The 25257-nt window shown below is 34.4% G+C and overlaps 1 protein-coding gene across 3 annotated transcripts in view; it reads left to right on the forward strand.

Moving 5' to 3' along the window:
- The window catches only part of Lac (septate junction protein lachesin), a 116772-nt gene that overhangs the window by 86843 nt on the left and 4672 nt on the right, over positions 1–25257 (forward strand). Inside the window, exons 3-6 of one of the 3 annotated variants that reach the window (XM_081728429.1) lie at positions 1090–1346; positions 4937–5200; positions 10165–10304; positions 13720–13848. In XM_081728429.1, the coding sequence (XP_081584555.1) occupies positions 1090–1346; positions 4937–5200; positions 10165–10304; positions 13720–13847 (789 nt within the window). In that variant the 3' untranslated portion in view covers position 13848. The remainder of the gene's footprint in view (positions 1–1089; positions 1347–4936; positions 5201–10164; positions 10305–13719; positions 13849–25257) is intronic. The other 2 variants (XM_081728430.1, XM_081728428.1) reach the window with 2 other exon arrangements.

A 25257-nucleotide genomic window follows, 5' to 3' on the forward strand; every position in this document is an offset into this window, starting at 1 on the left:
TATCTGTTAAGGATGATTTCATTGCGTATCGGTGCTTAAAAAGAAAAATGTTACGGATAGGTGAGGCAATACGGATATTTACCTCAACTGTGCTGTATTTTTGTAGCATTCGAGATAATCAGTGCGTTATGTAGAGCATTAAATACATTAAAGATTCGTTTCTGTTGTGTGTGAGAGAGTTACCAGCAGTGAAACCATAACTGTTCTTCTATAGAAATTTAGTCGACAATAAATCGCAGTGCTTTCTTCTGGCGGTATGGAATGGTGTGCAGTACCGGCAATTTTTATAACAATATAATCTATTCTCTAGCAATATATTCTATAGTTCTTCGCGGATATGGTTTTGGTTTGTCCACGAAGAAATTAAATGTCGACTGAAAGCAGGAAATTCGTGTTAATATGTAGTCCATACTGTTTTGTTTTGTCTTCTCAAATTGTGCCAAAAGAATTTGAAGCTTAAAATGTATAAAACGATAAATAACGCTGTTGTGCTATGTAGTTGCAAAACATAATCGCTTACTTTGAAGAAGAAGCACATAGTGAAACTGTTTGAGAATAAAATAATGAGGCGAATATTCGAACCCAAGAGTGACGGGATTCAAGAATGGGGAAACAAGAACTAATTTATATCATTTACCTAACATCGTTAGGGTCATTAAGTTTAGGAGGTCATTAAGGGCAGGTTATGTAACCAGAATAAGAAGTACAATTTCAAAATTTTAATTGGAAACCCAATTGGCGAAAGACCATTAGGAAGATCTAGGCACAGATACGGGGATGGATCTCACAGGAATTAGGAGTACAAAGTAGACACAGGATCCAGCTGGCAGAGGAGAGAAGTCAATGGAGCTTTTGTATATGCGGCATTGAATCTTCGGGTTCCATAGAACGAAGAGCTAGTTAGTTGTTTAATTACAATATAAATATTCTACATTCTGCCGATGTCTGCATTAACAATATCGCAAATGAAATGAGAAAGAGTGTTTGTTGGAAGTAGTTGCTGTAATAAGATATTCATAGTGAGTACTGGCACTTTTTTTTCCCACAAAGAAAAGTACTAAGTAAATGTATTACGTTCTCTGTTTCTAGATAAAGGATATTCAAGAAACTGACGCAGCTGTGTACCAGTGTCAAGTTATTATCGGGCTGAACAACAAAATCTCGGCTGATGTTGACCTCTTGGTACGTCGTCCACCAATCATCTCCGACAATTCAACTCGATCCCTCGTTGTGAGTGAGAATATGACAGTAACCTTAGAGTGTTATGCAGGAGGATTTCCACTGCCTCGAGTTTCCTGGAGGAGAGAGAATAATGCAATATTGCCAACCGGTGGCTCCATTTACAGGTAAGCATTTTTATATACAGGGTGTCCATAAAGTCTTTTGCCATCCCTAAAACTCGGAAACGGTGAAATATATGTAAAAACGGGAAAACACGTATTTCATCATTTCTAAAGTACCACGTATTGAGGGAAACAAAGTTGCCCCAGGATCCCTAGGAGGGTCCCAGACGGGGTCTAACTTAAAATTCTCAAATGGCAAGGAGGGTCAAGTAGTATATCGTTTGAAAGCTATTTTAAAAGAAAGACGATGGAATAAGTTTCGACGCTCTACAGTAAACCTGTACAAAATGGTGGCAGGTCAAAATGTTAATACAGTTTGCATTGAAAAGTCTTTGACCACCTCTAGAAAACTGAAATGGCTCAACAGCTATCAAAACTGAAAAACACATATGTCATCATTTCAAAAGTAACACGCATTGAGGGAAACAAAGTTACCCCAGGGTTCCTCGGAGGGTCCCAGACGGGATCCAACTCAAAAGTCTCAAATGGCAAGGGGGGTAAAGTAATATATCATTTGAAAGCTATTTTAAAAGAAAGACGATGGAATAAGTTTCGACGCTCTACAGTAAACCTGTACAAAATGGCAGCAGGTCAAAATGTTAATACAGTTTGCATTGAAAAGTCTTTGATCACCTCTAGAAATCTGAAATGGCTCAACAGCTATCAAAACTGAAAAACACGTATGTCATCATTTCAAAAGAAACACGCATTGAGGGAAACAAAGTTGCCCCAGGGTTCCTCGGAGAGTCCCAGATGGGATCCAACTCAAAAACCTCAAATGGCAAGGGGGTTCAAGTAATATATCATTTGAAAGCTATTTTATAAGAAAGACGATGGAATAAGTTTCGACGCTTTACAGTAAACCTGTACAAAATAGAGGCAGGTCAACATGTTAATATAGTTTGCATTGAAAAGTCTTTGGCTACCCCTAGAAATCTGAAATGGCTCAACAGCTATCAAAACTGAAAAACATGTATGCCATCATTTCAAAAGTAACACGCATTGAGGCAAACAAAGTTGCCCCAGGGGCAGTAAAGTGTATTTCAGAGCCCACAGAGACTCGCCCATTTTATACTATCACCACCTGCCCAGTTCCTTGCACACTGCAGTTCTACTGCAGAGAACGTAATATGGAGTTTGCCCTAACACACCATTGTCAACAGTCCGAAACTGTGGTCGCCGCCTGACCATTGTCAATCCAGACATCAGACATTTTTATGTTTGGACTAATCCGCTACTTTTGTAGCACAACCTTGCTACATTTTAATAATCAGTTTTAGCAACACTGTTTCTAGTAGAAACAGATATACAGGGTTTTCATAAAGTATGGACGGATTTAATTCGCTTATAATTTACATAAAAATGCTCATATTGAAATCAAATAAAGTGCAAACGGTAGCGGAAGGATTAAATTTTTACCTGTAATCTGCACCAGCTCAGTTCATTCACCGCCACACCTCCAACTGGGCGCCACTAGGAATCGACTTCTGTGGGCTGTTGATGATGCTTTCCCTTACCCTGCTCACTGTTGCAGGCGATGTTGGCGGCCTTCCACTTCGAGGACGGTCCAGGACGCTTCCTGTCTCCAAGAACTTAGCATGCCACTTCCGGATTGCACTCTCAGTCGGTGCCGGCTTTTTGAACTCTTTGGTGAACTTTCGACACACCAGAATTGGTGATTTTAGCTCTGCGTACCACAGAACACATTGCGCTTTCTCTTTCACCGACGCCATCTTTGATACGGTAACAGTGTTGCCAATTAAAAATTTAATCCTTCCGCTACCGTTTGCACTTTATTTGATTTCATTATGAGCATTTTTATGAAAATTATAAGCAAATTAAATCCGTCCAGACTTTATGAAAACCCTGTATTTTTAGAGACAAGACATCACTTTCACGACACACTCTCAAGACGAGACAGCCTCAACTCTTGTGTCGTGGGATCCCTATTTTGAATTATAATGCGTGAAACACAGTTCGCATAAAATTTATTTTTACTGTCCTTTTCTTTTGACTCATGTTCAGTCTAAGGGAGGCTGCATATTGACCAGAAGACAGGAGACCAGAGCTGAGGTTCAGTACTGTGAACAATGCGATAAGGGCTCGTATCACATACTTACTGGAACACATGTTAGACAATCGTGACGGGGACCAATAGCCTCGATCCTGACGTCCCGATTAATCCTCAATCAATCAACATGCTAGACAAAGGCCTCTCTAACTTTGTGACTGAAACACAGTCAATACACAGAGAACTCTTTCTTCGCACCGTCTCCTACCTCTCGCTGCCACTGCTTGGCTGGCTTTCTACTAGCTCCCGGCCTAAGGGAACTCAAAGAGCATGTCTTAAGGACCACAGATTGAGAAATGTTGATATAAATACGGTAATAAGACTGAGATGTGTCATTCCCGTAGGAATTAGCACGAGTTATAGACTGTTTTTGGGAAGTGTGAAGATTTTTTTTAAAGTTAGGCCAGGGAAAAATTGGGCGAATGATGTATAAAAGACAGTTTTAGAAAGATGGTTAATAACATTTCTTTGTATAGAAGAGAACGGAATATGATAGGATAAACTTCATGTTTCTTAAACCACTAAGTAAGTCAATTTATTTGTGTGTTCCATGTTAGAGGTGCATCTTATTTCAAGTGTTCCCAGTAACTCATACTTAGTGTATTCGCTTTCGATGCGTGTAGTTGTAGGTTGTAAACCTTACTGGAAGTACGTCTTGTATATATATATATATATATATATTTAAAAAGTAAGTTGTGTTTTGGATGCGTAAGGATGTAAAGTAGAAATCTCAATCACATTATATTTAAAGGCCTTGAAGAGTTTGTGTTTCAAAATTGTGTGAAATATTAACGGCAAGGAAGATGATAAAGAAAGAGCCGATTGTCTCTCTGTTACTACTTTCTGGCACGTCCTTTTTTATTTATTTATTTATTTTTCTTTATGCAAGGAGTTACAAAAATTTGTCACAATATTTTGGGAATAATTCCTCACATCAAAATAAGAAAAAAATTCATATAAACCTTTGGTCGGAAGTGCACAATGTCGTAGTTATAGGGTGCCGAAAACATTAAAAAAAAAATGAACTTTAAAAGTCCATAGTTCACTACTATAGGACCGATCATAGTCAAACCAAAACATCACTGAGGAACTAGTATGTGAACTATCCAAATATCTATCTTTCAGAACCTCCGGTACTTGCACAATCATTTTTAGAGAGGCTGTTTGGGAGTACTTGATCACTCTCCACCTATCTCTAAAAATTGGTTTGCATACTGGAGCATCTTAAACATGAATATTTGGATAGTTCACATACCAGTTCCTCAGTGATGTCTTGACCCGACTATGATAGGTCCCTTAGTAGTGGAGCTATAAACTTCTAAAGTTCACTTGTTTCACGTTTTTGACACCCTATAACTTCGAAACTATCCACTTTTGAGCACGATTGACAACTCTGTTCCCAAAATATTGTGACATTTTTGTAACACCTGTGTAGCAAGTAAATAATACCTGTTTTCTTTAAGGAGATTAGCTGTCACTAGATCCGAATACCTTGTTTAAATGTGGTACTTGTTCCTTTCAGGGGAAATGTTCTGAAAATTCCAAGGATACAGAAAGATGATAGAGGCACTTACTATTGTGTAGCGGAGAATGGAGTGGGCAAAGGAGCAAGGCGAAACATTGCTGTGGAAGTGGAGTTTGCGCCAGTCATAACAGTTCCACGGCCTCGTTTAGGGCAAGCTCTGCAATATGATATGGATCTTGAATGTCACGTGGAAGCATATCCGCCTCCAGCGATTTCATGGATTAAGGATGGTAACCAGCTATCTAATAACCAGCATTACAGGTAATAGTCTTCCCGTCTTAAAATCGTGAATATAAGCGAAATAGTCTGCCGGCGTTAATAATAATTACTACCTTTATAGATAATGAATTTTTTTTTCAGCGTCTGAAACTGACATAGAGACTTTCGTGTTCGATCACTACATGTGTTACATTTGTCAAATGATAGAAATAGTTTTAAGATAATATAATTAAATAGAAATAGTTTTAAGATAATATAATTAAATAGTTCCTCCTGGTTTTACCATTAAGTTACGTCATCAGTTCAAAAAGCAGAACATAGTTATGCTTAGTTTCCTGTGAGCACAACAGATACTTATTTTTATCTAATAATTTAGAAATTATCTTATTTTTGTCAAATAATTTTTCTTTTGAATGTCGTAGATAGTCAGAAAAATCAATTCCAGTTATATGTACCGTACTACAGCCACGTATGGCGCAGTTTTCCATTCAGACTTGTTTCGTCGATGAAGGAGAATATATACTTTTGAATATATGTACAAATTCTTTCATGATACCGCCATAGTACCATCAGTTTGTCTAAACAATCAACTTGTCAAGAATATTTCTACCTAATATATTTGTTGTGATTCCGTACAGTAATCATTGGTGTTACATATGAGTTGCAGAGGGACCTCATAATTTTTCAGTATTTACTAGCACACATCACTAAACATCTAAACAATCAACTTGTCAAGAATATTTCTACCTAATATATTTGTTGTGATTCCGTGCAGTAATCATTGGTGTTACATATGAGTTGCAGAGGGACCTCATAATTTTTCATTATTTACTAGCACACATCACTAAACATCGAACATCGAACATCACATCGAACATTCTTCATCTGTTCTTCGGGCTGGATAAAAAGAAAAGGAAAATGTTGTTAAAAAGTAAAAATAAAAGTGAGAATTTGAGTGCGATCAATCCAGCTATAAAGAAATAACTTTACTTGGCGCATAAAAATAATAAAGTTCCTTCAAAATTCCGTCTGCTTCAGCATACTGACGCTTCTGAAAAATCGATGTTCATATATGATTCCAAATCATTTCAAAAAATGAAACATTAACGTTAAAATATATGTGTATGTGTCGGCTAGACAAGTCCTAATCGAGAAATTTATTTGTCATATCCGGTAAAGTCATATCGTGAAATAAGAGTATTGTTATCAGTTAGTTGCAACAACTAGAGTTCAAAATCTTCAGATCGCTTAAATAGAAATTATTGGATTTTAGGTAAGCATAAAATATTCAAATGTAATATCATTAAATTCAAAAGTATTTTTAACATCAAATAGAAGTTCTTACTTGGTTATTTAAATTGAACGTAAATAAAAATGTTTAAATTTTATTTTAATGCAATATATATAAAGATTTTTTAATAACATTGAAGTCCTAGAATTTTAAATTACATTTGTATTAAAGTCACTTTATTTATGAAAATATTGGACAAAAGTGATTAAAGTTTACAAGAAGCTGAAAAGAATGATTTATATGTATTTATTTATTCCTTCCTTGAAGTTGAATTAATATAAAACAATAGTTTAATACTATTTATTACTCGTTAGTTATACAATTAAGATTATCAATCCAAAATTTGAATTTCAAAATTTAAATGATTGAAATATTGTTTTTCTTTTAAATTTAGATCAGTGTATATAAAATAAAACTATCATTGATTACAGGACCTGAGAAGGCATCACTCTCCTCCATATAATTTCTAATACGTGCCTGAACACATTATTAAACACTGTTACTATTTTATTACTATCGTTAAACATTTAGTACTGTTATTAATGGTCTGACAAAAATGGAGAGATGATTGAAGAAAATATCAATTTAAAAACACTACAGTTATTATTATTATTCAGTTAAATCATCTCTTCATGGCTGAGGACCTGAGACCATGTCACAAGTCTCCACTTCTTTTACTATGAAATGTCTGTAAAGTTATTATCTTAATACTATCGCTACTATCTTATTACTATCGTTATACATTTAGTGTTGTTGTTATTAGTTTGATAGTTTAAAATGAAAAGATTGTTGAAGAAAAATATTATTACAAAAATTACTACAGTTATTATTGTTTATATTCAACTAAATCATTTCTCTATGGCTGAGGACATGAGACAATGCCACAAGTCTATCTTTATGGGCAGGAAAGATCACGTTTATTATTTTATATTTCTTGAGAAACAGTCTAAAATCACACGTTATTATTATTATTTTAAATATTGCAATGCTAAAACTGATTAATACTGTATCTCGTTTTGTCGTAGAAAGTACAAAGCGTATTTTCCTTTATTTTTCTGAAGTTAGAATTCCACGTGACTTTACTTTCCAGATACTTGTAATATTGCGTGGAAGAAATTGAGATAGTTGCATGTTTCAAAGCGGCTGTTTTCCGCTTTTTAGCATTCGAAAGATAAGCATTTTCTAATTATTATCTTTTTAAAGCATCTTCTAATCATTATCTTTTTTATGTACAGGTGTTGGAAGTGAATAGTTACGAGCTATACAGTTCCAGTAACTTCACTAAGAGCACCTAGCCTTTTTCATTTGTTTTATAGCAAATTGGGACCTTTTTTCCACTTGTGCATATAAAAAGTTTTAAAAAGAGGAAATTCTTTAAAAATAAAATAAAACTGAAAAATAAGCAAAGTGAACAAGAATTTTAGGGAAATTATTCAAAATGGATCTAAAGATTTCGATCTTGGCCAATAATTAGGTTTTGGATCACGGACCACAACATTTTTGAACGGCCCATTAATCGAGCTTTCGTATTTTCTACGGAATAAGTATATCGTACTGAGTTAACTACACCGGGTTTGGCTACACCGTATGAAGTTCTCCAGATATAAGGCCCACAAGAAAATTTTTGTAGGCCACAATTAGTTTTTAGATCAGGAGCCCAAAATTTTTGAATGGCCCCTAAATCGAGTTTTCGTACTTTCTGCGGAACAAGCACATCATACTAAGTTAACTGGTAATTTGGGTTTGGCTACATTGTATGTAGTTCTCCAGATAAGACCTACAAAAAATTTTTTGATTGAAATATATTGGATCTTTTAATCAAAAAGTGATTAAAAGCTTAGAATTAATTGGATCTTAAATTAGTTAAATTAGTTTATGTTATTGTTCGCGCCAAAATGAAACACTGTCCTCTCTAAAAAGTAATTTAGTTTCTGATCATGATATTTGAAACAAAAAAAATGTTAGTTAAATTGGTTAAAGTGTCAATATTACAATATAATTAAATACTAGGCAGTCAGTCAAAGATGCATTTTTATGCTAATTCAGATATAGAATTTTTGAAAGAGAAAGTAATTTCTAACACTTGCGAAAAATGAGATACATCATTAGTTCCATTTAGAATGTGCCGAGTTTAGTTCGGACGATTCTCCAACTGAACTTGTTTATATATATTTGCAGTGTATGCTACCTGTGATTATGTATGAAATATGATATTACTCAAATCTCTTCCACGACTCAACAAGCACAAACTCGTTCTTTCGACGAAATTTTCCATAAATTTTCGGCAATCTTTCACTTATGTTATTGTTCGCGCCAAATGAAACACTGTCCTCTCTAAAAAGTAATTTAGTTTCTGATCATGATATTTGAAACAAAAAAATGTTAGTTAAATTGGTTAAAGTGTCAATATTACAATATAATTAAATACTAGGCAGTCAGTCAAAGATGCATTTTTATGCTAATTCAGATATAGAATTTTTGAAAGAGAAAGTAATTTCTAACACTTGCGAAAAATGAGATACATCATTAGTTCCATTTAGAATGTGCCGAGTTTAGTTCGGACGATTCTCCAACTGAACTTGTTTATATATATTTGCAGTGTATGCTACCTGTGATTATGTATGAAATATGATATTACTCAAATCTCTTCCACGAGTCAACAAGCACAAACTCGTTCTTTCCACGAAATTTTCCATAAATTTTCGGCAATCTTTCACTTATGTTATTGTTCGCGCCAAATGAAACACTGTCCTCTCTAAAAAGTAATTTAGTTTCTGATCATGATATTTGAAACAAAAAAATGTTAGTTTAATTGTTTAAAGTGTCAATATTACAATATAATTAAATACTACACACTCAGTCAAAGATACATTTTCTACAGCTCTGAAATTACACGCAGAATCTCGGTATTGAGCTCTGGAAATGATCGTGGTGTGTTGGTGTACACATGTGTTTTTAAATATCCCCACAGAAAGAAATCACGTGGGATCAAATCACAAGAACTGGGCGGCCAATTGATGTCATCGTTGCGCGAAATCACCCGGCCAGGGAATCTCTCTCGTAACAAGTCCATTGTTGCAATTGATGTATGACAGATTACGCCGTCTTGTTGAAACCTCAGCATTCATAGATCCAGTTCAGATCACAAAAACTCACTTAACATATTGCAGTAGCGTTCGCTGTTCACTGTTAATGAGTTTCCGGCGCCATTTTCGAAGATGTTTTCCGTAGAACGACTAACATGAGGACACCCCGAGGGTTTAATGTCCATAACCAAACCGGTTTTCTCAAATTTAGCAATCAGTCTTATGCATTAGGTTGACCAAACATTCCACGGAGTTTGCGAACAGACTCTGCACAACATTCACCACATGTGTCATGATAGCACGGTTTTCCGTCGTGAAGCACTCCATTCCTACTCGTACAGAAAACACATGACAATCATGCTCTAGTCGGTGCTCCGTGACTACTAACCACAAAACAACAGATAAAAATCGTGTAACATTCAGTGCTGCCAACTTACTAGAACAGAAATGGCGGGCAATTCAAAAGTAGCGCTCTTTATGGAGTTTATTATATCAATATATGATACGACGTCTATTTGAAATTTAATGTAATTTCTTATCAGATTAAAATTGTATCCATAACATGTAATGTCTGTTTCTAAAGTGTTTATACTTTTTTTTTTTTTTTTTTTTTTTAATTACCTATACAGCATATCTCACTTTGCGACAGCGGACGAATTTACGGATACGACACTTCGTGTGATCACAATCGAGAAGAGACAGTACGGCAAATACATCTGCAGAGCAGCTAATAAGTTGGGAAAGGCTGAACAAGAGTTGGAACTTTTCGGTAGGTTTTTTTCTTACAGTGGACATTGCTTCTTCTTCTGTTTTCTGTTTTTATATGTTTATTTTTTTATTGAGTCCAGCTTTTTCTTTTATTCTATATTGGTTTTATTAATTATGCTATGTTGATATATATTTTTTTGTATATTAAAAAATACATTCTTTTGTGTAGAATACAGATGATTTTATTTGTTTCTTTCGACCTAAAATTTCAGGCTTCTTAAACTAGAACGAGTGTCGCAGGTCAAAATTAGTGGAATAATTCTTAATGAATATAAGACTGGAAAATATGTATTTAATTAATCTGCAACCGACCAATTCGTTCGTGGTATCCTAGATATAATGGTATTGGTGATAAAGATAGCTGGATGATATGTTCCAAATTTGTATTAAAGCTTAAAAAAATGGATGAGGTGTACATGGAAGATCTCAAAGGAAGAACGAACATTACAGCGAGGAAAAAAACTATACAAAGGAGTAGTAGTTTCTGGTACGCTGCGAACAGATTTATTAATTTCTGCGCTTTTATTGGGCATATTCAAGAGGTGAAATTATGTCCTAATTGCAGTGAAGAACTGTGCAAGCTTGGAAAAGCAAGATTGTATTAGGAAACAAAGAAAGCATCGAATTGATCATACTTCATATACTTTGACTCCATCCATATGTTCATTAAATCAAAGACATACGTTATTTGCAAGGTAGTAAGCACTTTTCCCTAGAGAGTTCTCTCATTCCGTGTATATGTATGTTTCTCACTTAATCCTTTCACTTTCAGATACCTTAGACCGTACATGATTTCGAAGTAGTGTCTCACTTCTTAAAATTAATACTGTTCCATCAAACATGCCAGGAAACGTAACATTTTTCTCTTGATGTCAAGACTATTGTACCTTCAAGATGCCATAAAGTGAAGTACTATTTGCCATAAAATGTATGTATACACTGGTCGATGTAGGATGTAGGGTTTAGATTTCTGGGCTCTCGGCATCTAAGGCCATTTGGCCCGTCACGTTTTTGAGGGATGACGTCCCTCGGTGATCACACTATCCGGGGAAAGGGAAGGAAGGAAGCGGCCTGGGACCGATAAGTTAGGTACTACCCCGGCATTTGCCTGATGTGAATAAGAAAAACCTCATTCAGGGTGGCTGGCCTGAAAAAGCGTTTTTACACTTTTTCGACCGAGTGCCCCCACCGGGAATCGAACCCGGGACCTATACACTGGTCGAAACACATTTTAAACGTGTAGTGGGAATTTATACAGATCTGGCCCGAGGTGGTACACAAGAAGAGGACGTTGTAGGCGGTAGTGATACCAACATTACGTCCTTGGGGCATCTCGAACATATTATACAGTGTGTTAAAAAAAAAATAATAATAATAATAATGTACTCCCATTAATAGCAAGTGTGAGCATACCGAGTGACCATACAAGTAATTATTTAGACAGATACTGAATTACTTTGTGAGATATGATATCTCACGCTTGCTGTATATCTTGGAGTAGCTAGACAATGTTCATTGCTTGAGTGTGGCTGGCAGTCAGGCGCCTTCAATCATGTGGTTCATAGCATTTAGGCCTAGACAATAAGTTGTCAGGACATCTAGGAAAGCGCTATCCTGCTGGTAAGTGGAGTCTCGTAAAGTGTCCGCATGAAGTTGGAGAATAGGATTGATGACATGCACCAATCCTTGAATAAAAACCAGAGAGAAGAAGGACGTAGCTTATTGCTCTCAAAAAGCCAAGTGTGACTCCTGTATGGTGAGCGCGAACACACGCTGGCTTTTTCTCTTAACGTGTATTAGATTTTACAGACTTGCTGTCAGTGTGTCCAAGATAGGAACAACTATCATTGCTGATTACTACTGCCCTACATTCGCTTCGCCACTTCAGTTTCTCCCGACATTATCTAAGGTGTTCTCGACGATGAACAGTTGTCGGTGGTAGTCGTGCGAGGGGAACGTAGATTACGTCTACTAATTGAACATATCGAACATTAGTGTTCGTGTGTTCACATAGGGAGTTACGGTGACTCCGAGTGATCAGTTGAGGGGAGACAGCACATCTGCTATAGGAATATATATATCGATGCAGTGTCAAAAATCAATACGCTTGTGTAAAAGAGACTAAATTGATAACTGAGTAATCGAGAGTTTCTTTTGGTATGTTGTGTTATCAAATTTAACAGAGTCTATTTATATAAGATTTCTGTAAAATGAACTTTATTAGTTTTGGAAAGTACTAACTGGTTACAAGAATCTGTGTCCTCTTTCAAAGTGCTGGAAAATTTCAGGTCTGCAGTCACCACATTGAGTTTGCTGTAGTCTGTAGCTTTTACCTTTGGTACATGTCGTTACATTTTCAGCTTCTGGTGGAATACAATTCCTCAGATTAAAAGTAAATAAATAAATAAATAAATAAATAAATAAATAAATAAATAAATAAAAGAGTAGTAGTGCCTGTCCCACTTCGTAATTGTGATATTTGCTCGGACGTAAAGCAGAATCCTTCTAACTTGTTTTATAGATCTAACTTTGAATTTTATTCAGTAATGAATCACTATTTGGATTTGATAACATTCCAGTAGCCAAGTTAGTGAATTCAGATACAGATAATAATCTATTATAGACTAAACTCCATCCATACAACTTTGTGTCTCTACTAAAACAGAATTGGATATACGTGTTTAAAAAAAACATTTTTACAGAAGATATTTGGTATTTCCGCCTACTAAAGGTATACTAAAGATACAAGTGAGAAAGATTGAGCTATATATATATCTCGTAGTTCAAAGAAAATAAATGAATAATAATACAAAGAAAAAATTGTAAATATGAAACAATGTAAAAATGAAAGCAAAACTAAAATTGTAAATATGAAACAATGTAAAAATGAAAGGAAAACTGTATTGAGTAATAAAAGTAATTTGATAAGAGTATTGTGGTAATAATGGCATGGAATTCTGAAGGCTATAGTAGTCGCTGGTTAGAATAGAATATGAATATGATATGTGAATGTAGAACCATTGGACAATGTGAATGTATGTAGAACCTCCATAGGATAATATAAATTGAAAAAAAATTTATGTTCTGAATATCGTGGGGAAGAATAATTTTGAAGAAACGAACATGAAGTAATATGATCAAAAGTGCAATTGTAATGGGCTAGAAACGTAGAGAAAATGAAAGTGAAATTAGTTGGAATAGTAGATATGTAGGAAGCAGCTACTGTAGATAGCATGGGTAATTTATTGCTATTATGGGCTATTATGGTTTGCAAAATTATATAAAAGATCAGTATATATTAATGATTTGCTTTAGTGTTATGTATAATTTTGTTTACAATTTTGGTTTGAGAGTAGCTTCGTTTTTTGTTTTCTTTTCACAATCACTTTAAGTGTACATTAATTTTGTGCTTCCAGAAACTGTTATTCCCGTGTGCCCACCTGCTTGTGGCCAGACAAGATATGGATCTAGTGATGCAACGCAGGTCTCAACAAGCATGCCAGTAGTGTTGTTGTCTATTCTTCTTATGTACCTGCATTGGTAGGGTAGTGTTTTGCCTTTTGTTTTTTGTTATAGATTTGTGTCAATTATTATTAGTTGTACCTTTATAAGAGAGACAAGTTTATTTTTTATTTTTTTCATATGATTACCTGTCCCATTACGCAGGTGACATTATAAATCAGCATTTTTTTGTAAGGTTTGTAACATGTAATGGGAGAAATACGTCCATAAAGCAGACACTATAGATATACTACAACTCAGTTAATAATGATAACCCTAATTTAAAATATATAAAGAGCCAATCTGGACACGCCTTAAAAAGGAATTTAATATTTTGCACTGTCTTGTTAGATTTTTCAGACGATTAACATGGTTAAAAGGATTGATGATTGGAGAAACCATTCAGTCACGTCTGTTTCAAGCGTTAAATTTAGTTTAACCCTAATCTCTTTAAACGAAATCCACGTTGATGATGATAACACGTCGCAGTTAAAAAGACAAATTGAGATCGTCAGTATTAATTAGGTTACATTAAATGATAAAGTACTTACATCTACGTTTATTAGAGAACATATTTTTCATTTTTCTTTCTTTCGTTCTCCCGTAATAATGCCCATTAGTAGATATACAAAATACATATTTATAAGCTTTAAGGATCAAGGTAAAATAGCTCTCCCACTTTTTCAATTTCTCGTAAATTATTCAGGTAAGATTACAGGTAAGTGTAAAATAACTTTCTTTAACCAAAGATTGTTTGATTTTTTAAGAGCGAGCGTATTACAATTGATTTATTTTTATAACTATATTCAGTATTTGATCCAATGAGGAGTTTTGGAATATTTTGGGTTGATTTTATTTAACTTGCCTTCCTTGTTTGTTATAAATTATCCATTTTTTCCCTCCCACTTTTATCAACCAACCCGGATTGCTTCAAAATGGAGGAAGTGTAGAGTGTGTGTATAAAATTTCATTCATACGAGCATGATTTGTGAATGTTCAGTTTTACTTTCTGATAGGGTCGTATTACCTTGACTTGATCCATCATCAAAGACAAAGTTAAAAGAAATATTTGTTGCTTTTTACTTAATATAATTAAAAACAAATCACATTGCTTGTAGCCTGATTAATTGAAACATAGTCGTTAAGAAATGTTAGCATTATCAATTTTTAAGGAGTTTGTTTTACATAAACTGCTTTATATATTTATCTTGTGCGTTCATCCTGAAGACAAAACATCTCAAGAAATACTTGACCAATCATCGGTAGAAATTTAGAGGGTCAAATTAGGACCCGAGTTCTTTTCGGAGCTCATATTCAAACCGGAAATGGTAGGATTTTTGGCTTTAACATTGATCACTATAAAACAATAGACGGTAATAGATAAAAGAGAAGCGGTTTTTTGTAATCGGTTAAACGTCCCAAGAATACATCTCAACTCCTTCCTTCACTCTCTGCTAAAACCGAAAGTGTTAGAAATCCACTACAACTTCCAGTTTCAATATTCATTTACACAGATCACACACAATAACAGATAGCCAGAAGCGGGGTTTTGAAATCAATTTAGCGTCCTAAGAATAGGTACTTTTAACCCTCTGTTCAAACCGGAAGTGGCATAAATCAACAACTTCCGGTTTTAACGTTGGACGACTTAGAATAAAAAACGAAATAGATAGCGACAAGTGATTTTTGTGATCTATCAAGCGTCCCCAAAAAAATCGATCTCTAATCTCTCTACTGAAACCAGAAGTGGTAAAAATCAACCACATCCAGTTTTAACGTTGATTGTTATGCAGTGAAAACGGTAGCAGATAGCGAGAAGGAGTTTTCTGCAATCAATTAAGCGTCCCAAGAATATGTTTCATCTTCACTCTAATCCAGTGGCGGTCGGTGAATGCTGGTCTCGGGTGTTGCAATACGAAGGATCAGAGACAGAAGATAGAAACTGAATGCATTAACTAATCAACATAAATTTAGACGCACATATTATGTGATATGTGAAAATATTATGGCAAAAAACTTAACATTAAAACATTTTATCCAATTATTCGTCTTATATTGAAGAAAATATATATTCTCCTCCTATTGATTGCAGAAAATTTTCTATTACAAACTCGAAGTCTGGTATTCCCATTACCTGGTCTTTTGCAAAAACACCTTTCTCCTTTTTTTGACGTCATAGGTGCAGTTAGTATCAATTTCAGATGCTTTGTAGATTCACTGAATGATTTTCCTAGATTATTCCGAACAATTGATTCTAGCAAACCCACATCCCTAACAGTGATCGAAATTTATCTACATCGTAGACTGAAAACAGTTCGCGGCAGAGATTAGTGTTATATGTAAAAAAAAGAAATCTCTGCATTGAACTATGTACCGAAAAGCAATAACATCGAATCAATGTGAAGTACAGTTGAAATATACTGGAGATAACTTGTTTCATCGACTATAATAGCCAGGAAATCAACTTCGTTAATTTCGTATGATATTTCTTCCTGACAAACCAAACCTCAAGCATTATATGTGGAGCTCATTGTAGATTTTTTTAGACGTCCCTTTAAGCTCTGTAAGTTTTCTAAAGGTTTTCTCAAAGCAACGTCTAATTCTGAGCTAAAATTTATTAATCTTCTAAATACTCCCGGGTTGGAGGTCGAGTTAGTTTAGTCCCGGGGGGTTTCAGTCGTGTCCTCTTTAAGCTAGTTTAAAACGCCTCGAAAATGAACATAGTTTATGATTATATTCAGTACGCATCTGTTCTGTTATAACGACTCACCAAGGGTAGTCGTCAACCTGGTCCGTCTAAGTAAGATATACAAATATTGAGTGGTAGTATTAGTTTGCATATAAAAATTATCTTTAATAATTATATAGCATTATTCTCACCTTTTCTATTAGAATGATAACGTCGATGAACGTTGCTAAAATGGTTTATTAGCTGATATATTTTATAATATATTTTCCTTCAAACTGTCAAGCACACAAACTTGCTGACTAGGTATCCATAAAACATTTACATAGCAACAACTATCCCATAATAATATTTTACATATATTAGAAACATTCTTCTTTTGTTATTATTAAATTAACATTCTATTAAGTATAGTGCACATGTATGAGCACTTTCTGCCCAAGGTACAGGTAATTATTAATCTATCCAAAGTATTTTGTTATATAAAAATGTCGCCCGACAAATGGACTGAATATAAAAGTCATGAGTGAGCTTGGCTTTTATCTTCAAGAACCACTGGTCCGTTTACAATAATGGTCGTACACTACATATGTTCTTTATATTTTGATCACACCTCGTATATATCTTCATTACATATTATAGATATAGATACATTTATAACAAATCTTACACTTCATTAATACTTATTTTTCATTACATTAATTATATTTACTTTATTATCATTCATTACATTATTATCAAAAACATCGTCGCTTATTAGTATAATTAACGAGGGTGAAACACAAATTACTATGATTAATAGTTTTGATCATTATTAAAACAGTGATGTTATAAATAATATTTAATCTTTCAGGGCGCATTAAATAATAAATAAGTTAGATGTTGCATTCTAATGTATACATCGTGGCACTAAGAGGTCATAATAAAGAAGAATCTTGTTCGGATAATATATAGGATAGCTCATAAAAACAGTTGTCGAATAATTAGTTTTATAGAATAGATCTTCTGCTTAACATAATCTTTGACAGTTAAGTTTTTTTTTTTTTTTTTTTTTTTTTTTTTTTTTTTTTTTTTTACACAAATCAATCTAATATAAATAACCTTTGCTTTTAATCATTTATGAATCGAATTATAATTCTTCACATTAACAAGAGAGAATTAAAATCATTTGAAAATTAACTTTCCAGTCTATCTAAAACTATATCTAAGCACTTCAAGTATTTATAAGAGTCGTTTTCATTATCAACATTAATTCATAAAATTGAAAATAAAAGTTCACAAGAATCTATAACTGATATGGGTTTAACCTAATTTCATTAACGGTAATCAGGTTACGTTCGTACTTGCATACGATTCTAATAAAGTACATTGCACAGCACAATCATGATTATGTCCCGTATTACTGTTCTGTACAGGAATTACTGTGATACCTGGATCTTGATGCGAAGTGCCATCTCTTGTCCTCCCATTACGTCTATTTTTAAACCTATTTTGATTATATGGTCTACCATATGGATTGCTACGATTAATTAGGTTAGGCGGATTCCCTACATAACTTTGTCTATTTTGCTCGTTTTGATTGCTAGAGTATACTCGGCTTAGGTTATGTTCCGTATTATTCACACTTCGGATATTTAAATTCCGAAGAGGCACAAAATGATCTGAATTATTCTTATTTTTACCCATTCCTGCTTGTTGATTCATAGCATGGTATTGAGTTTCATAGCATTGGACAAGCATTAATAAATGGTTGAAACTCATACACTATGTGGAAAATAAGATCTGTTGCAATTTAAATGGAAGCAAATTTCGAATCGATGCTATTATTCTCGATTCCGATTGCAATGGATTAACGACCTTTAATTCGTTGTATGTATTTACAACAAACTCTACAATAGATTTATGCAATCGAGGATTGAAGTGTTGATTTCTAATGGTGGCATCTCTATTCGCAAGCAAAAAGTCATTTTCATAATTTGCGATCAGTGCCGCTTTGAATTCATCATATGTACTGATGTGATCACGTACTGCTTTAAACCATAATGAACAAGGTGGGAGTAATACATGAGGGATTAATTTCATATATTGTGATCTATCTATACACATAATATTGCATTCGTCCTGGAATTTCTCTAAGAAAGAAGTAGCATTCTCGTTACACTTACCACTGAATTTGCTCATAGCTCGAATTTCACTCATCTTAACACTTAATTTTACCTTCCTTTTATCATTCCGTGTACTTATTGGGTGATAGTTCCTATCCATGACGTGATGTGTCGTTACACCATCTATGTTTCGCCCATCTGTACTCTTCGGATGTATTTCTTCCAATATAATATCATCATCAGACACCGGCGAAGGCGAGTTCATCTCTGGTGAGTGGGGAAACTCCAAGCGATCACTACACATGTTATTACGGTATGTGTTGTCCTTAACCTGTAGCATTCTAATTTCTTCCTGTAACGTAGCTATCGACTGCGTATTTGCTCGTATGTTGTTAGCATTATTGATGACCTGGATCTTTTGTTGTTGAACAGAAGATTCGGTTACTTCTAAATCTTTTTTTATATCACTGATTTCTTGGCTCAGGTGGTTGTGATTACCTTGGCATTCCTCCGATATTCCTTTTAACTTTTCCTCGAATTGCGAGGTAATATCGCTCATCGTCTGGATAATTAATTGTTTCGTTTCATCCGACTTCTGTTCCATCTTCTGTTCTATCGTCTGCTTCAATTCTTCGTATTGCTCGTTAGATTCATCAGACTTCTGTTCTATTCGTCTACTTAATTCTTCAGAGTTATGCTTCATCGTCTGCTTTAATTCTTCGTATTGCTTGTTAGATTCATCAGACTTCTGTTCTATTCGTCTACTTAATTCTTCAGAGTTATGCTTCATCGTCTGCTTTAATTCTTCGTATTGCTTGTTAGATTCATCAGACTTCTGTTCTATTCGTCTACTTAATTCTTCAGAGTTATGCTTCATCGTCTGCTTTAATTCGGTAGACATCTGACTCAATTGCCGCTGTAAGACTAGCAAGATTCGGTCTTCCGATGTCATTCTTGATGTTACACTAGGTTCACCGTTGTCACTATTAGTGGATTCATTCTCCATTATTTCAGTGTCCATTTTCCTTATGATTATTCTACCACTTCTCAATATGGTCAAATTTGTATTCATTAACTTAATTGTAAAAGTAAATTCACCCTTACTTTGCTTCGGGGTATAGAATTTATGAAAAGTCCCGGGTGAGGTAAACCAAAATTTTTAGCTAATCCCGGTGTGAAGGCACCAAAATTTTTATAACGACTCACCAAGGGTAGTCGTCAACCTGGTCCGTCTAAGTAAGATATACAAATATTGAGTGGTAGTATTAGTTTGCATATAAAAATTATCTTTAATAATTATATAGCATTATTCTCACCTTTTCTATTAGAATGATAACGTCGATGAACGTTGCTAAAATGGTTTATTAGCTGATATATTTTATAATATATTTTCCTTCAAACTGTCAAGCACACAAACTTGCTGACTAGGTATCCATAAAACATTTACATAGCAACAACTATCCCATAATAATATTTTACATATATTAGAAACATTCTTCTTTTGTTATTATTAAATTAACATTCTATTAAGTATAGTGCACATGTATGAGCACTTTCTGCCCAAGGTACAGGTAATTATTAATCTATCGAAAGTATTTTGTTATACTGTCTGACATTTTCTATGTGCTTTTCAAGTTTTCTCCTATAAGAAATGTCCAACTTCGAAGCGATATTTACTTTTCGAAAAAGTGTGAATTTTAAAACACTTCTCAAATGTGAAGCCGAAGATTTTTATTTTTTATGTTCTTTATGTTTGAGCATAGATGGCTTAAATAGGTTATGCATAATTTTGTCTACAATTATTCACCACCAAACAACAGACACAGAAAACAAAATTGTTTTCTTTACTTTGCACCCACACAATCATTCATTTATGAATTAACTTTTGCATGTTTTGATGCTCTGCACAATGTCTGTGTGGTAATGGCCTTCCAGGTTCCTTAAGATTTTCCTCAGCGGAAGGCTGGGAAGATAAGTTCTTTTGGAATTATTTACAGAATTCATGACGTAGAATTCATTCAGAATTTGTGTTACGGAATTAGAACACACACAACGCAAGTAAATCTAATAACTAAAACCAAAACCCCTGATTCAAAACACACTCGAGAGATACATTAATCATGAATGCCATATATAATATACCTAGTATAAACGAAAACAAAAGGAAAACTATAGCCCATCCACATGAGGCTAAACAATGCTTATTGATGTCATACGTTCTGGAAAGCAAACTTTGGAACCCGCCAAATGTAGGATCAGCATGTATTAGGAGTCAAAAGTCAAAGAACATCAAAACAAGCAGCATTGCTAACTAGTCCCAAACGCATTGTGGCCAATGGATTACACAGTTATATATGGAAAGTTAAATCTTTCAGTTCAACGTCACACGTTTATGCCCGTTACGCTAAGGGAGACGGATGATTTAGGCAAGTGAATGACGATGGAATAATTGATGGGATGAGAATGTGGGAGGAAACAGGAGTATCCTGAGAACACTCACGGACATGATGTTGTCCACTACACACTTACCTGACCGGGCATCGAACTGGGGATCCCACGCGCCAAAGGTAAGCACTACCACTGAGTCACCATGCTCCCATATAGAAAACTATCAAAAGTATATGAAGATATACATATACATTTATTTTATAGAAGATATACATATATACTAAAGTACTATCTACAGAGGGGGAGATGCTTTACAATTTTTAGCATAAACGTCAGTTTGGATAATGTTTTGGAAAGCAGAAATGTGATTTTTCATTACATCAACTCAGGTTCTAAGGATTACTAGAATTGTCAGAAGGAAAAGCACCCAGGTTGTTCTTCAACGAATTTCGCTGTCTTCAGGAACGAAGGAGTCATATTATTAATTCTTGAAATATGATACTATACATTGACTTATTGTTATTATTATTTGGTTTATAAATTACTATACAAGAAGTCTTCATTATCTATATAAACTAATAACTAAATTGTAAATGTATGTTTATTTTCATTTGTTTTCTGCATTACTGCATATTTTCTTTCTTATTTTGTAATTCTACGATCACTTTTTTTTTTTTTTTTTTAATGTATTATTATATTGGTTTGCTTCAGCACAATTCCATAATTTAAATATAATTATGAATCCATAGAAATGAATGCCACTTGTTAATTGGTAGCGAAATAATATTCAGAAATCTTATTTAGCACGAAAAGTCTTCTCGTTCACTGAAAACCTTCCTGCGTTGCACGAGCTCTGCAACGACCAAGGGTCTTTTAACTCCTGAGATAGGGGAAAAGCGACTTAGCATTTGCTCCAATGTCCGTGTTGTAGAAATCTGGTCGTTGTATGCTCGTTGCAACGCAACATAAATTAGAGATTCTCTAACGGATTGTTTTCTGCTTTTTAAAACGGATTAATGGATTTTACAGTTATAGAACTAAAATATATTTTATTTAAGGTATGTAAAGGAGTAACAGAAAGTAAAATTCTTCACTTCTATACTACTACTGCTAATATTTTCTCTTGAAAATCTTTGGTCGTTGCGCAACGCTGCAACACTAACATTAGCCGCCACTGCTCTAATCTCTCTATTAAAAGCATTAGTGGCAGAAAATTAGCCACTTCCAGTTTTAACATTGTTCGCTATAGAGTAGAAACAGTAATAGGTAGAAGGAAGCATCTTCCTTTATAGAAATAATTAAGAATTGTATGTATGTAACATTCACTGTATGTACACAACACTATAATTGGGCACTAGGCCTGTTGTGTTGTATATTAAATAAATAAATAAATCTTTCTGCAATCGATTGTGCTTCTCAACAATACATTTAATTCCTTTACGTAAGTCTCTACTAAAACCAGAAATGGTAGAAATCCACCACGACGTCCGGTCTCAATATTGATCTACATAGATCTAAAACACCTGAGAGATAGCGAGAAGCGGTTTTATGGAATCGATTTAGCAATCTAAGAATAGGTACCATCTTTCTTAAACCCTTATTCAAACTGGAAGTGGTAGAAATCAGATACTTCGGTTACAACAATTAACGTTGATCGCTATAGAGTGGAAACTGTAACGGATAGCGAGAAGCGTTTTTTCTGCTATCGGTTAAGCATACCAAGAATATATTCCATCTCCACTCTAATCTTTCTACTAAAGACGATACAAATCTATTACCTTTTCTATTACCCTTTTCAGTTTTATTATTAGTTTAGAAGATACCACACCATACAAACCGAACTCCTTCGCGTGATGTACACGTGTTCAGCAATATAAGCATTTTTTAAGTTTTTGTTTGCGGTACTTCGTATACATAGAATATTAATAAACTGGAACAAGTGGGAGAGCTAATGAACAATATATTAGTTTGATCCAAACGTGCTCCATGTCTGCTGACACGATTCTTGACACAACTTAACGTTCCACCATGTTGCTTTGAATTTAAAAAAAAAAAAAAAAAAAAAAAAAAAAAAAAAAAAAAAAAGTGAGAATCCAGAGCAGTCATTACAGTGGCTACGCTCTCGCACAGGTAATCCAGATCTCAGCTTCTCACACTATACAACTTAAAGGTTTTAAAATTGTCTGTAACGTCTATTGGTTTGAAATAAAATAGTCGCAGTGCTCATACTTGTAATCAATAAAGCCATTGTGGAGATATTGATTAAAGACGGCAAAACAGTTCAATTTTAAGTATATATATATATATATATATATATATAAACGAAAATACAAGAAACACACATATTACGGATCATATTTTGGAGAATGGAAGTAAATATTTTCCTAGTACACATCTCAGCTCTTTTGTATGATGTATTAAACCTTCTGTACTAGTGTTGTTATAAGATAAGATCAACTTGTAAAACAAATTACAATTACAAATGTTATTTTCGTGGTTTAATATTGAATATTTATTAGAGTTAGTACACTAGTATATAGTACAAGGTTATCGGAAGGTCACATAACTCAAATTTCAGTAGCTTATGTTCGTAATGAAAGGAATAAGAAATGATTTTTGTTTTAAATGCGTACTTTTCAAAGGCAATGACGGCTTTCATCTTTAGAGTGCAGCGAATATAAAATATTGAAAATGAAATGGAATTTCTACTTTTACATTCCTCTTTACATTTCATTGTTATAGCCTTTAGGTTAAGGGAGAGGGGTGATTAACGGAAATGAATGATTATGAAAGAATTGGTGGAATGAGAGAGTGGGAGGAAACGGGAGAACCTGAGATGATCCACGGACATGATGCTGTCCACTAGAAAGTCACTTGGGCTGGGATCGAACCAGGAACCCCTTGCACCAGAGGTGAATGCTCATAATGTGGATTCTCCGTAGACCGTATTCTGTAATTACTACTGTTCACATGCAGGTGGATCCATACGTTCTCTGTGAAGAAAATCTTACCTAGGACAGCATGCTATTTTCAATAAAACGTTGAAACCCATGGCATATTTTACTGGTTTTCTTCTGGTTCTTGGAATGTCATGATAATGATATAGATGTAAGTTTAGCAGCCTTGTAGCTTTGTAAACAGTTCCATAAGTTACTTATTCTAACGAGAATGTTTCCGAAAATGCTTCATTTAAGATATGAAGAAATGGTTAAAGAATTTCAAACACCATCGTGATCACAGTTGGTTATTACCTGTTCCTGTTAAGAGAATAACGTAATGATATAAGAGGATTTGTTTGATGCACTGACATTTCTTACGAGCAGGTAAAAATATCTTGGCATTTGGTTTACAGAAGCAATTTTCAACAAGAAAGATCCATTATTCTTGCACGAGCGTTATTGCTGCTCAGACTCAATAAAAATAAATAGCATGGTTTAACTGTATTGTTAAGCGTGTTAATATTACAGAAAAATAAATCCTACAGAAAATAACCCTTTTCGCTGGTTTCCAGTAGTTAGTGCTCGCGCCTTTGGCGTACAGTGTCCTGAGTCCGATTCTGAAATTTGAACACATTACGGTGATCTAGACTCCATATTAAACTATAAGTCCATTTCTCATATAGCTTCGTCCAACCAACCAATAGAAAATTCCTTTATATATGTAACTTTCATTTTTACAATGTCTTAAATTTGAGTTAGGGGCCGCGGTGGCTCAGTGGTAGAGCGTTCACCTCTGGTGCTTGGGGTCCCGGGTTCGATCCCAGCCCCCGCCAAGTGAACTTTGTGGTGGACAAACACCGTGTGCGTGGATTTTCTCGGGGTTCTCCCGTTTCCTCCCACTTTCTTCATTCCACCATTTCATTCATTACTCATCATCATCGTCTCCTTTAGCCTAACCGGCATAACCATGGGACGTAAAACTCAAAGATTTCATTTCATTTTTTAAATTTGAGTTGTGTGACATTTCGGATCACTATATAACTTTAATTGTATCATAGAAGATGCTAAGGGAGGAAAAGACATTTACGAAACAAGGTTTGAATGCCAGTATGCTTCAATAAGTAGCAAACATTACGTAGCAATCAAAACTGAAAGTTCAACTTGAAAATTTCACAAACTTTAATTAAATCGCAATAATGTATAACTTCCCATATCAGCTCAGTTAATTAAAGTGTAAGTTAAACAGACATTCTGAGCAGTGTACCACGATTGCAAATGTCTAATACACAAAATAATAAAGATAAAATGCTTAATGTTAAGCAAATATATATATAT

Source organism: Thermobia domestica, chromosome 10 (genome assembly GCF_964235325.1).
Source record: "Thermobia domestica chromosome 10, izTheDome1.hap1.1, whole genome shotgun sequence".
In the NCBI taxonomy this organism is placed as follows: domain Eukaryota; kingdom Metazoa; phylum Arthropoda; class Insecta; order Zygentoma; family Lepismatidae; genus Thermobia; species Thermobia domestica.